The sequence below is a fragment of the Platalea leucorodia genome (assembly GCF_965183815.1).
Source record: "Platalea leucorodia genome assembly, chromosome: 4".
NCBI lineage: Eukaryota > Metazoa > Chordata > Aves > Pelecaniformes > Threskiornithidae > Platalea > Platalea leucorodia.
In genome coordinates, this window is record NC_138826.1 from 82594056 (window position 1) to 82609597 (window position 15542).

The following is a 15542-nucleotide window of genomic DNA, read 5'->3' on the forward strand; positions in this document are numbered from 1 at the left end:
GTGCTTAGCTGGCAAGGATCCCCACTCACTGAGAATCAACAGTCACATTTATTTTTAAAGAAAGAATGAATTTCTGAAGTCATATTTAATATTCAGATGCACTTAAACATTTGGGCTGATGCAGTCTGAAAAATCAGTTAATGATGATGCTGCTACGTCATTCTTTGCAAGATGGTCTTCTGCCCTCCTAAGCACAAGCTATGGGGGGAAAGATATTGTCTGGGTCTGGCTGGGACGAAGCTAACTTCACAGCAGCCCTTGTAGTGCTGTGCTTTGGATTTGTGACTAAAACAGTGTTGGTAACACACCAATGTTTCAGCTACTGCCAAACAGTGATTGCACAGCATCAAGGCCTTCTCTGCTTCTCCCTCTGCCCGCCAGGGAGCAGGCCGAGGTTGCACAAGAAATGGGGGGAGGACATGGTCAGGACAGCTGACCCAAAGGGACCATAGGGATATTCCACACCATATAACATCATGCTCAGCAATGAAACCGGGGGCGGAGCGGGAGGGAGTCTTTCCAAGGTAGTCATTGCTTCTACTTCAAAAGCATGATCTTAATTACTTCCTCCATATTATGCTATTATCTCACATATGCATATTATCTTCTATCTCACACTTTTCGTTTTTTTTTACAATTTAGTAGCCATGGTTTTATGTGTTATATTTTACATAATTTTAAAATTAAAAAAGCATTTCTTCTTTCAGGAGTTTGACTTTCTGAAGGGTAAGCTGTCTGGCTTTATGTTTAGCAAAAGATTTGGGGGTATCTGTATTAGCATTTATTTAAGATCAGGAGTATACTTCTGAAGTGAATTTTCTGCTTTTGCCCACCTTCCATGCCTTGGTTTACACTGTGGAAAAGGATCAGAGCTTAAAAAATGGATTATTTTCAAATTAAATTCAACTGGAAGGTGTGCTTCTGGATGTGCTCCAAGTGCTAACAGACATACATCCCACAGAATTAGATAAAATCTACAACTACAGAAGAGAGTGTACTGCAGATGTCAGGTCCTCAGCAGCAGCTCTCCAAATCCCATCCTACAAGGGCGCGGTACTTGCTAATGTAGGCACAGGTAGTAAGTAGCTCTTTACAGCCATGCTGGCCATTGGGCTTTCAGCAGTTTTTCTCAGGAGAAATGGAAATGTCTTTTTGTCTTCTGCAGTAATAAAGCTGCCAGGATCCCTGCATAACAGAGTAGCCCAGGACTGGGTTGACTTTTTAGTAAATTTGCTGTCGGTTCTCTGGTGAAGATATGTTTTACCCATGTATCCAGCACCAAAGAGGACCTATTTCAGCTATGGGTAAAGGAAGGGCAATACATTTGTGATGTGGATTTAGGATGAACAAACGTACCCTGCATTTTAATACCAATATGTGTATACAGTCTGATAAGACTGATTCTTACACCCTTCTTTCTAAGAAATACTTTCTCTACAGAACAGAGGTGGAAGAGATTCAGATCTTTGGCTCGTATTCTGTGAATTCAGAGCTTCCTACCTTTTGGTGACACCATAAATTTCTTCTATAATAACCTGAAGAACAGCTCGATAAAACAATGATTCTGTAGGCAGCTGCAAAAAAATTTACAACAGCAAGGATTTAAAATTGGCATTGAAATTAAGATCAGAGTAACAAACAGTATTGGCTTCCTTAACTACTTATTGGCTTGTATTCTTTAACAATCAGTCATAACAGGTTTAAGAGGACAGTTTACTAATGTTCTTGCCTCCAGTTAAAATTACGTTTTTGGGTCAGATTCTAACATAACCATGAATGCAAGAAAAAAAAAGAAGCCCAAACTCTGAAGTAAAAGTTCAAAGGTTGGCAGAGGGAAAAAGAGAAGAAAAGCGTATTGATCATGATCCAAATTCTACCATACAAAATAAATATAACAATTTACCTAAACTGTTTTAAAGACAAAAGGAGTAATTCCCTAGCTGAATCATCATACACTGTAGTCTGAACCATGCAGAAAGTACTCTGCTCATAAAAACAGAATACACTGAAAACTTCCTGTCTTTGTGTGTGAAAGATCTGTTTGCATAAAAATAGTTAACGCTTCCCAATCAAAAATTCACAGTGAAATGCATTTACAGTAAAAGACTACTGGGGTCAGTGGGCTTACATACGGAAATAAGAGGTCTCTCAGCCAGGCATTTTCAATATTTGCACAGTTGGTGTCCACCATCCCCGAAAGGATAACTTGCACAACAATAATTTAAAGTATTCACAGGGTAAAAAATATACAGGGATTAAAAATGAGAATGATGATGTTTCTAACAGGTTCAAGCTTTTGTCATAACAATTTCTATTTGTACATTACTTGATAAAACACTGTGATAGAGTGATCCAAACCAGGGATATCAGAAGGACATTTATGTATTAGCTGAAAGATAGCAAAAGAAGTTAAGATGGGTAGTGTAATGTCTTAAAATTTAAGCTGTGCTTTTTTTCCAGACTCTTAATTGTCAAAAGAAAACAGATTCACTAAGTACAATCACAGCAATAAAAATGGGATTTCATGATGACACATGCTATCTATCAGGATTTAACATAGTGTATGCTAGTATTTTAGATTCCAGAAAGGCAGAAGTTCAATAAAAGTTCATGGATTAAGAGCATTCAAGGGGGAAAAACACATTTTATCTTAGAATGGCTAAAATAAACAATATTACTTACCATTTGGCCAACTGCAACTCGCTCCAAAGCCTTTAAGAGTGAAGGAATTAAATTGCTGGTGTGTTTATTCTTTATCGGAACATTTTATAAACACATTGTATAAAAGTCAGAGGAGATGACATTTTAAAAGATTAATGGTGTGACATAACACAAGCTTGCACACTTTAAAGTGTTAATACCTTTAGGGACTCATAATCAGCTCACTCCTGTTATTTTGGTTTATTTATAGGAGAAGCAATGACAACCAACTGGATGGAAATAGATGCATGCAAAATTTGTTTGTTTTTCTTAGTATTGTAAAAGAATTTCAGAGGATTACTTTCTGTGAAAGTGCTAAAAAGAAACGCATTTTTCTTGAGTCTGTTCCTACCAAAATACAAATAATTCACTTTGCATATTCAACTATTTAAAAATAAATACTAGTTCAATGTACAATGTCTTTAAATACTTTTAGTCCCTAGTATTCAGGTAAATTGAACCTCCGTATGTAAAGTTAAAGAAAATAAAAACTTCAGAGGGACTGCAGTTTAAAATGCTGTGCATTATCTTTCACTAGATTCTTCATACCATAAATCCTGATGCAGGTGTGAAAGTACTTGATTTTTATGATCCACAGTGACAAAGAGTAACAAATAATTAGAAGTGTGGAATATTTTTCCACAGTTGAAAAGATACTCTGTGTGCCTACAAAAATTTCAACCGAGTATTAAAGATCATAGTAGAAATGAAGACAAAAATTCAGTAAATTACCTAACACTACAACAAATTAGATGGCAAACCAAAAATGCCTCGCCACTTATGGGTCATCGTCACCTTTAGTCCCCAAACTCCACTACAGTAAATAAGACTGCTTGTCTCTGAATCACCCACTTCTCCTTCTCCTAGTTTAAGAACTGATCTTGTCTTTCAGACTGTCCTTCAAACACGGTCCAAGTAGTTGCAGTTCCTCTGTTCATGGCATCGGCTGACTATCAGGTTTGACTTCTGCTGTATAAGCTATTGCTCTCATACCACCATAGATCTGCTGCTGCTTAGAAGATGGACGTGGGTTCTAACATCTATTGTAAGGGTCTGAAACTGAAACTCCCATCCAGAACCTTTGGCCCTTGGCACTTTAACCAATTTGAATGACATGTAATAATGAACATCAGCAATACTGCTGAGTGTCATGGCTCAGCAGACTCAGTTTCTCCTAGCCAGCCATTACCCCTAGGAAGATGGGTGCTTAGCTGCACTGCGCTGTCTCCCTTGTACCTCCTAGAAGGCAAGGAAAATCCTAGTCATGAAAAATGCATAGAGAGAATTACAAACATAATAACAGCAGAAGTATCTAGTGACACAGGAGAACTCTTTGCCTTTCGTGAATGCTTAAACAAAAAGTTTTTAACGGCCCAATTTCTGTGATTTCTGTGAAATCTAAAATAGATATACATGGCACAATCAGTACTGTCTCTTGGGGGTCATTTGCTTACAAAATTTATCTTCCTAACATTGTTGAAAAACAGCCCAAACTTTTCCTTTCCAAAAGAAATGGAATGGGAAAGGAAATAGCTAATGTGTCAGATGAGGAAGAATTGGTATTGTACGACACTGACAAGAAAAAGAGAAAAGGCAAATCCCTTGTAGAAAGCACTTTTTGTGATAAGTTTTACACCAACATCTCTAAAAGGAACTATTTTTTTCTTGTACCTTGCCAAGGGTAACACATTTAAGCCTTACGAATACTAAACAACTGTCCTCCTATACCTTCTCCTGAGAGCATTTAATGAGCATGTTAGTTCAAGTTTACATAACCTTGATACGTTAGCCTATACTGAGTCTTTAGTGCACACTGTTCTCCGCAACGGAGGTACAGAGCTAGCAGCAGAGGGTAGCCAGAACCTGATGTGATTCATCTTGATACCAGAAATTAAAAATTAATAGAGGAAAGGAACAGTGGTCTTCTAATTGAAACAGTGGTTGAAATTTTCAGTACGTATCTGTTTTTTCAAATTAGACAACAGTTCATCTTCCTGTCTTGACGAGGTTAGGTCTTTAAAAGCACTTCATCTCTTGGTGCAATGTTACAAAGATGTTTCCAGTCTCTTAAACCACATGGATTTTAGAGCTCTTCTAGTTTTTGGAACAGGCACGTTTGTTTAGGTTTTAAACAGTCAGAACATTCAATATTATGAATCATGAAGGTGTTGGGGGAGTTACTGATTGCAATCCTTCTACAGTTACCTTGTTCCCCCTAAGTCCTTGGCCAGGAACTATTACCCTAAGGGGTTACCTTGTTTAGGTTTCAACAAAGGTTTGGCCTTTCTGTCCACTCTTAAAATACATTTCTGTCAATACTCATTTTTTCATGCCTTCAGCAAGTATAAAATATATAAAGCTGGAAGGTCAATACTATTTTTTTTAGATATAATTCATCATGCTTACAACATTAATGATGTTATTCTGTAGAGTCTTGGATTAAAGTCATGGCTCTAGGATTAGAAGCCAAAAACAATGAATCCTATAACATCTGGATAAAGCTCTCAGTAGGAAAAAGAAAAGAAGGGGAATCATACCAAGCATGCTGACATTCTAGCATTGCGACCACAGCACCAGCCCTGGTCTTTCAAGTACTGACACATGGGAAATCCCCACACTTCCTCCGGGCAATCTGGAAAATGGAGGAAAAAAAATAGGCACAGCTTTCATGGGCTATTTTTCTCTTACTTACAGAATACACAATGCATTGAGCAAGCTGAACAGTAGTTAATGGTAGCAGAAACACTTAACTGTTTTAGCCCAGTATGAAAAACCGTGGTAGTGTTATAAAAACCTTATTTTTTCCCGTAACAGACGTTTTTGATTTATGCTGAATTTCTGGTAATTTCACATTTTCCAAAACAATTTTAATCAAGTGTCTTCTATGAAAATCCACTGAAAAAATGTTCCAAGGGACAAGAGAAGAGTTTGCAAATACTCATGGCACCCCACGCCATGCCATGAGTCACAAGATGTAAGCTGGGCAGTCGTTCAATGTAGCAGGACTTCAGTATCGCTTCTCATTGGGTTCTTCTATCATAAACATCTTTTAAACATCACACAGAACAATGTGTATTTGTTTATTTCAGTTCTGAAGGCCTGCACTTTGCTGCGAGGCAGAATGTTTGTTTTCCAGAAAAGAGCAGCTGCAAAGGCTCTTGCTGTTTCTTCATAACACCAAGAAGCATTCGCATCACAAGCTGTGCTCAGTTTGTTTCAGTATCATTAATATTTTGCATAACACCACAACTCTTCATGTTTAACACTCATGCAAATATGGGAAAACTAAAGTACAGGGATTACTTTATAGATGTTCATAATACCCAGTTTTAAATGTAGATGAACTCTACAATGTTTTGAATCTTCCTTCTATAGCACATCTGTCAGCTGATTTTTTAGAACATTGAATAAGAATTACTACTTTCTTTAAAAAAAAAAAAATTGGCTAGGATCCTGGCTTTTTAGCACAGAAAGATGACTCGGGCATATTTAAAGATAAATCAATGTAACAGGGTTAAAAAAAGGACAGCAGAAATATGACTCTTCAAATTTACCTAAAGTCTGGGATACAAACACATAAGTAAAATTCATTTTGTGAAAGTTAAGCAAAGAAAAAAGGGAAATAGGAAACCATAAATGATACGACCTTCCCACAGCACAAGCCCTCAGTTTTCTAGCAGTAGTCACCAGTCTTTGCTGATCTCTAGAGAGTAGTAGCAAGCAGGTAACCTTCTGCAGGCAACCTCACACTTTGCTTTCCTTTTAGCCCTGAGAAATGTCAGAGGCTCTTAGGGAATGACTACTGGTTTGAGGACCATAACTTAAGAAAAGGAGGTTAGTTCTGGATAATTAACGTAAGGAGAAAGGAAGTTCCTTTAGACATAAACATGAAATTTGACAAAGCAGATTACAACTCGTTTCAGCACTAGGAATGTACAAAGAATTTGTAAGTAAGTGCCTCATGACAAGATATAAAACATTAATTAACTTCAAGTCTAATTACTGAGTACATGGAATAAAACTGAGTATTTCTGCTACTGGGGATGGAATAAGATCTTGTTAAATATATTTTTTGCAAAGGAAGCAATGACTGCCATGGTTCCTATTGTATGTTTCACACTAATAAGTCTTTCTAATACATACGTGAAAATATTTCAAAATAAAAATCTGCAAACTGAAAGATGAAATCATTGATCTTTTCAAGTTATCCCTTCTAATTTACATCCTGTCCTCTAGGCAAACTAATCATCCATGCAAGTTAAAGTTGCTACCTGCTGAGCTACAATCTCAATATTAGTGCTCTGTACTCATGCATAATTCTGAAGAATTTATGACACCTTTGAAAAATATGATCAGGCAAAGCACCATCTTCATTTAAATTACTGAAACTGTAAAGTAGGAGAACAAAGAGAGGAAAATTAATGCTCTAACTTAGAAGTTTTTGTGTATATCCAAAGTTGACCACATATCCACAATATTGCCTTGAGTTCTATTTATTTTTCCATATCCAGTCCACTCTCAAGCACACTGCTGATTAAAAAAAAAAAAAATTGTAGGATGCATATTGCTATAAAGTTCATCTATTTATCAGCTACATTTTAAAACTCTGGAAATTCTGTTAATGCCTGCAACTATTTTCAGATATACTAAATATTATATAGCTCACTAATTACCATATTGTGCTTCTATCTGACAACACAGCAGCTGTTCTAAACTCTACAAATGTCCAAAAACATTCAAGTAACATTTTAAGTATGGGTATTCTATGGAAGATTTCACAGCAAAAAGGTCAAGTGTTCAACAGTGCATGAAGCAATCATGTTATAATTCAATATCGAGGAGTCAATCAAACAGAATTCTCCTTCCCATGAGAAGTTAACAAAATGGGGAACTCCAGGTAATCATCTGATGAGCTGAACTGAAGCTATGCTGGGGTATAATCCTAGAACCTATTAGTTAAATAGCTATTAGTTTACCTCTAAGCAAACCTCTTAAAAAGACTAGATCACACATTTAATAAAAAGAATTGCTGCAAATATTGCACCAAAATAAATCATTGTAAAAAAAAAAATCAGTAATTCTGTTATGTTCTAGAGCAAAATCTATAAACCACACTATAATTTTAATGTGAATCACTTACAGAGGAAGAGAACCTAGGAAACATGATTGATAGAGTTAAAGCAGCATCATGAACAACATGAAAAGTTGTATCCTAGTTCAGCTTTGTGGAACAGGATGGTTCACTGGAAACCTACACAGATAAAATAGCAATTAAGGTACCTTGAAGATACTTGCTGCTATTTTTCACTGTCCCCATAAATGGGATACATCTGGTTGACGTGAGGAAGCATACTCATCAAAATCACCCAGTTACACATAGCAAGGTAAGATAAAGCACAGATTACAGAGAAACATATAATGCTGAATAAAACAGAAAAGAACAATTCCAGCCATTAGCCACAGAACAAATTCCTATTATTTCCCTCTGACTGAGTTTAGTAACATTCATAGTTTCATGGAAGAGTTGTTTAAATGTATATGTTTAAACAAACTAATCCTGTCCCTACCACTCTTTTTTGGCAGGAAAGAACATTTTTCTGATAGCCGTAACATCTCCTCTCCTAGAAAAAGATTTTAATAGGAACTTTCCAAACTGTCACCACTTTTTTCCATTACAATTTTTTCATCTCTTTTGAAAAACAAAGGAACTTTATGGATCTTAAAACATAGGTGGGAGAATTATTTTAAATACTCACCCTAAGCAATCCCTCAACAGATTTACTAACTCTTCTTGTGACCACAGGGACGTCTCATGACTAACTGACTAACTTCAGCAGCTAATTTCTCACTCCTCTAACAGGCAGAAATGCTATATGGAGAAGTTGTTGACTTTGGTTTATTATGCACTTGAAATCCTGTGGAGTAGATCAACACTTTGGGAAGCAAGTGCAAATACATCCAGATGCCAGCCACAACTGAAAAATATTCATAGCATTTTTCACTCAATGCTGTCTAGCAAAGGAGAATACAAAGCCTCAGGTCTATATTGGTAAAACATTTTAAATTTGAGTAAATGTAAAGTCTCATACTTTATCATTAACTGAACAAGATGAAATTTTCTATAAAGTATGTCAGATTACCTTTCCAATTCTTCTGAGAACCCAATGCTACTACTGTTTTTTAATATTTTGTCAGAATGAAGTTCTTATTTCTTAACATAGGCCTGGGAGTTGTATGTTATTTCCTGTCCTCTAATTATTTAGACCTTTTTGTAAGACCTTCAGTAAATTGCTCTTAAGTTTTGTAGAGGAATTGGACTTCCATTTTGTGTAATTTTTGTAATACTGCAATAGTAGCAGCATATACCATTTGGAGCACCTGTGCTATTTTGAACTTTGTAAAGGATTTTCTCCCTTTCTATTTAACTTTCAAATGAAAAAAATGGCAATACATATGGACATCTGGTACACTGGAACTATTATACTGAGTAGTAAAAAAGTATAAATCACAACAAATATATATTTATAATTACATCAACTACGACTTCCCTCATCATGATTTAAATCTGTCTGGATACAGAGAAAAGGTTCAGGTGAGCCTTATTGTTATCATCCTTTTCACAGGTCCATTAAGATTCTTACTGGCTCAGCAGTGTTTCAAAGAAATTTTTTAAGAGTTGTTTAGCCGACAAACCAATTAAGTGTAGCTAGGAAACAGGATTTCCAAAATACAAAACACTGAATGTTTTTTTATTTATGCTTCCTTTTTTGGTAGTTATAGAAAAAATATCTGGCAGTAGAAGTAAGATGAAAGGGTTTTACTGGTTAATCCTTCTGTACCTGCACAGAGGTTTCCAAGAAAGTTCAAGAGGATGGGACAAGCTTCTCCACTATCTTTAATATTAGGCCTTCCATAGTTCTTCAACTCTAAGTAAGATACTAAAATTTCTAGTGTGTTAATATTTAACATTTACTTTGCACAGCTTTATGGCACTATATCGTTTCTATGAAACAACAGGACCAACAGGTTTTATTGTTACTAGACAAATAACCTAAACTAGGGTTCTTGCAGTTTCTTGCTTATCTTCCTTTGCTCACTTTTCATGAAAATGTATTTCCATTTACGCTTCCTATCTTTTTACTTTCTTGCAATTCCCAACTGTTCCAAACTGCAGTTCCCAATATAACAACTAATTTGTTACGTTTTCTGCTTACCTTCTGGAAGAGATAGTTTTATTGATATAAGGTATTGAACACTATTTGTTAACTCATCCTGGCAGAAACAATCCAAATTTTGTCACAAAACAATGCCTATCCCAATGGTTAATGGATAATTCATTAAAAACAAAAAAAAATCAGGATTTTGTTTCACTTTTGTGGTAAGGTATAGATGACTATAATGTCTGTTTTGAAATTCGTCATCTGCTCTTTAAAAAAAATAACAAAAGTTATTAAAAACTGCAAAGTACTATATAATATAGAGGATTCTGATTTTCTTGAAATGCCCTTTATCTTTCTATTCTATTTTTAAGATTTTAAGGTTTTCTAGTATATACATAACAACAATAGAAGACATTTATTTTCTAGTAATGAAGTTCATCCATCAGATTGTAAATAGCATGTGCCAAAGAGAAGGCAGAAATATCCTTTTAGTGTACAGGCTGAAGTTCCCACTCTACTCATTGTGTTTTGTTTAAGAAATCATATTCTTCTTAGAAAAACAAGCATTGCTTATTTCATTCCTAAACTTTATCTTCACTTAGGCAATTTATTATTGAAATGTTGTGAAACACCAGTCTCTTGAAGTGTTTCAGCATGAGAACATAACTTCAAGAGAAAGAGAGCTTATTCTAATTTAGTACACTTATGCTGATTGTACGCCCACAGCTAATGCTGTATCAAACCACTTACACAACAGTTTTTAGTGACAGATATCTCAAACGTCCTTTAAAAATTGCCATTAAGACTGAAATCAGTTTCTGTATTGAACTTCTACCATTTTTTGCTGTTTATTTTAATACAGAAATGTATTAATGATTTGAAATGATACTATTAAAATGTTAATATTAAGATTTTGAAATGTATTTCAAAATGGTGTAAGTATTATCAGTAGTTCCTAATAATACCATTCAGTGAGTTATCATTGCAGTATAATCTTGTCAGTTCTAAATGCTTAAATATCTTTGTCTCTTACCACCAAAAAACTGCATTGGATAAAAACATCTACATCTACATTTATTTATGAAGTGTGATCACTATCAGCCCACATTGCGTGTAGCAATGTGATCAGTTAATGTAGAAGTACTCCCAAGAGAACTTCAATTTCCTTTTTATATTTTCTTATCTTTTTTTTATTACATCAAAACAGTCATATCTCCTACTCATTTGCTATTATTTTGATATTAACATCTATTTCAGCTGATTCCTTTCTGATGTCTTAGTGTCTCATCTTTGTCCATCCTCACAGTCTCTACCACCAATTTCCAAATTCCTTCACTACAGTTAAGAAGTACAATTCCCCAATTTGCCTCTCTACTTCAGTGTATGATTTAGGTTTTTAAGATGCTTAATTCCCACAGATTCATGGAACTCTTTTTGAAGGTTTTATTGATTTTTTTTTTCATTTTCTCAAATTCAAAGCATGAGAAACCTGGAGTTCAGATACTTATTAATTAAATTCAGTTACATTTTTGTACTTCACATCCAGTGCACTTGAGTGTCTATGATCTCTTTCTGTGATCAGGAAAGAAAAAAAAAATGAAAATAAAAGAAATAAAAGACTATGTGAAGGCTCCATTTTACACCACTCCTGGGCAGCTAGAGAATACTCAAAGCAGAAATAAAAGGAGTGCCAATTGTACAGAAAAGGCACAACTGACTGAAGATCAGACACAGCTGTCAGCGTGAGGTAACTGTACAAGGACTGCCAAGGACATTGAAAGATCTCTGTATTAATCATATACTTGTTGGCGAACAATGCCTTGGGATTCTCGCCAAAGACAAGTAGATAAGGGTAATGTGACATGACACCTAAAACCTGCATATGGCTGAATCCACAAGTCTGGCACTAAGATCTGGTCTTCAGCTATTTAATTCAAAGAGCAATACCTGAGATGTAACAACCATAGGAATCATGTCCTTGCCTTGGGTAGTTCCTGACATATTGATGGTCAAGATAAAAAAAAGCTATAATAAATAGGACTAAATTATTCCCTTTCCCCTCAGTCCTAATTATCCTCTGTCCCATCATTCCTATTTTAGTATTTGAAGTTGTTAGAAAATCAATGCGTCCTTAAGATTGTATGGTAAATGGTCAAATTGCATCTATACTCGTATAAAAAGCTGTGATCTAAAATGCCTTGAGAGGATCTCCTTCTGTCTAACTAGAGCCTTCCTTCTTCCAAAGAATATAGCCAGCACTCCCAAAAGTGTAAAGCTAAACAAAATTAATCAGATTCTTTAAAATGTTATTTTTAAAATGTCCTTTTAGAGAAAGGGATTTTTGTATCTATTACTCTGAACACAATAACACGATTAATAATAGAAACATACTACTGAAAACTAAAAGGAAACCTAGAAGGGCAACACCAAGTGAAAGATGAATAAATGGTTACTGACAGTTTTATGTCAGTACTGGCATTTCAGTAGGGGCCTCAGTAAGGTAGGGAGGGACCCCCTTTCTTCTAGACTCTTGGAAGGCCTTGAATGACTTACAGTCTAGACAAATCAGAGAAGCAGAGTGAGGATGGAGATGACAAGCTCAGGCTCAAAAGTAGCTCATAGAAGAAGCCTGGTCTCCCAGGAGAAAACAGAGTTCATTCTAGCACTACCAACAAACCCAGACACTGCCATAAAAATTGAGGTTAGTAGCTGTGACAGGAAATTAAAATAAATTCTTTGCTAACACTGTATTAAAATATTGCTTTTTAGACCCGTTACCTAATTCTAGGAAGTCAGCACTAGTCATATTAAAAATCAACAACAGAAACATGAAACTCCAACTCAAACACCCAGTGGATAAGAAATAAATATGGCATATATATTGTGTATTAAATACTACGCCATTTCCATTTCTATGATGATTCAAAAGACAGCATTCATTTTCCAAATGCACAAACCAAAATATTTACTAGTAAAAAGAACATTATATTCTGGTACTCAAAATTGTAAATATAATATTAAAAATTTTACATTTTTGCAAAGTGCTAATTACAACCGTATTAACTGAAAAGGAAAATTACCCTTAATTTTTAAGTTAAATTAACTGGAAAAAATCTCATCTTTACTGGTAAACATGGTAAATGTATAAACTCTCTTTAGTGCACAAATAAAATGGTATTATAGGATACAAAATCCATAAACTGCCCTAAAAATGTATAAGATAAAGGAAGAGTATTTTTATATAAACTTTTTATATAGTGATCAAATATTTTTCTCAATTTTATTGTTTATAAAAATTTATTTTCTTAGACTGGACAATGGAATATTCTGCAGTTGCTTTTAATAAACTCTAAACAAAAAGGAGATGAATTTCAACACTGGCAAAGGCTGTTTTATACACCAGAGTTGTCTGCCTCTTTCACTTACAGAAAACTCCCACTGAAGCCAATTACCGCCATTTCATACTACTGGACATCTCTCATAGCACTCAGTTAGCAAGGCATGACACAAATTTTTAAAAGTGAAAGAATTTATATCCTAAATCAGACAAATCCCATTTGCAAAGTAGGAGAAAGAGGTATAACATATGTATAGACACAATATGTAGCTATCCTTATATATCTTTTAATGTAACCAGTACCATTAACAGAACTATATTTTATACCTCCTACATCTAATTCTCCTCATCCCAGTCATCATTAGCTGGCAAATTTATGTCCTATCTTAGTGGAAATAGGTCTTCTGTAACAAACATGAGATATGCCTACATAAGAACTGTAGGAGTGGATATACCATTATTATAATACATCAGAAGTCTTCTGCATGACAAACCCTGTAACATCCAAGTTGGAATTAACACTTAAAGGTCACACTGTACATTAGATTTTTCTCACCAAGGCCTTGAAACTGCAATACTCAGTGCAAAATACTATACTTCAAAGGAACCCTGCTGAAGTCATTCAAATACTACAAATCATTTAGCCTACTTACATGTTGTAGGCTGAAGGATTAGAACATGTACAATTGTATATTTATGTTGACATTATGCTACAAAGATGTGTAAAAAGGCAATATCCTAAGACTTATAAAAATCAATCGTCACTGAAACTGTGGGAGATATATTAAATGACTTCACAGAAACTATATTTCAAGATGGGAAAAAGTTTTCTGAAGTTCTGTATTCGAAAATGGCATTTGCTTTCAAAAGAAAGCTTTCTCTTTTTCTTATTTCAGTTTGAAAGATTTTTTGTATTTGTTCTCCCTTGTCAAATACAACAATGTGTTTATTTGCCTAGTTAGGTATAAAATGTACAATATAAGAGATTTTATGTTGAAACAATCCATTTTTTGCTGTTTCAAAAAAGGTAAATAGACAATTATTTGATACTTTATTTTTTCAAAAGACTATTATTACATTCCTGCAGATGTTACTGAAATAAGTGGTATATTGAACATGTGTAGTTCATCATTTTCATGATATTTTGTTTCCAGAGAATTCATGTTAGAGTCCTTAAGGACTGCTGGAGAAACAGGCCTTAGTCCACATACCATAAGCTCTTTGCTCTTGACAAACAAAGGCTGTCACTATCCACAGACTCTATTCTGACAGCAGTCCGGGAAGGAATTACCCTATTCAGAGCAGCAGAAAATATACAGCGATATTGTGCCTCAACAATGCTATAAATACTACCATCCAAACAAAAGGGTAATCTTGCTTACCAAGGATTTATAGCTTTAGTAATTCTTCTGCTCTCAGTGTAATTAGTCTTTTTGCACTGGATCTCAATAACAGTCATTATAAAAAAAAAAGCGAAGTTTCTTTTTTCTTCTCAGCTATGTAGTTTTTATTATGTTCTAAATATTCTGACTCCATTTCAGAGCATGAAATTGTTAGGGACTTATTCTGAATCTCCTTGAGAGAGTACAAGCTATTTAACTGTGTTCTGCATGGTGACAGAAGAAAAAAGCTTATTGACAGATAACTTTCTTAGGTCAGTAGCGTAATTGTCACAGGCAAACAAAACATTTTTCTTTCAATGGTTATAAAAGTAAAAATAATTCTGTATGTTCTTTTGATATTAATTTGTATAGACCTCAATTTTTCTTTAACTTTAATCTCAAATCTCTTCAACCTTTTGCAGATATCTGTGTCTCTACAGAATTTCTTATAGATAATTCTTATAGAATTTCAACAGATAGTAGTTATAAGACTACCATTGTGATAAAGCTTTAAAGGATAGCTCAAGGAAACAAAGCATGAAAGAAAAGATAAATGCAGATCCTAAGCCACAGTCCTGCTTCACAGAAGGAACTCATCAGATGAAATACCTAAACCTGAAGGATCCCTAGAAAAAACTATAGAAAAACAGAAGTTGTAAACATCAAAAAATTGCCAAGGCTATATGGCATTCATCCAAAAACTAAAACCAGGATGAAATTGTCAAACTGCAGTGTGCAACTTCTTGATTAAAACTCTTTCGTTCTAGAGACCTGAAAAGCAGGTAATGTAATATTAATGCTTATGAAGAGCTAAAGGGAAGGTCGAGGGAGTTTCCAAGCAGGAAGCCTCACATTTATATGGAGGGAAAGTATTTTAAAGAATAGAGTAATTGGATATATGAGCAAATATAACATATTTGGGAAGAGTCAACGTGACTTTCTTAAAAGGAAATCATATCTCAC

The 15542-nt window shown here is 34.8% G+C and overlaps 1 protein-coding gene across 1 annotated transcript in view; it reads right to left on the minus strand.

The window, feature by feature from the left end:
• Positions 1 to 15542, minus strand: part of METTL25 (methyltransferase like 25) — a gene marked incomplete at its 5' end in the record, with an annotated part of 61345 nt that overhangs the window by 17332 nt on the left and 28471 nt on the right. Inside the window, 3 exons of the mRNA XM_082309431.1 lie at positions 1501 to 1574; positions 2683 to 2712; positions 5238 to 5332. Of these exons, the coding sequence (XP_082165557.1) occupies positions 1501 to 1574; positions 2683 to 2712; positions 5238 to 5332 (199 nt within the window). The remainder of the gene's footprint in view (positions 1 to 1500; positions 1575 to 2682; positions 2713 to 5237; positions 5333 to 15542) is intronic.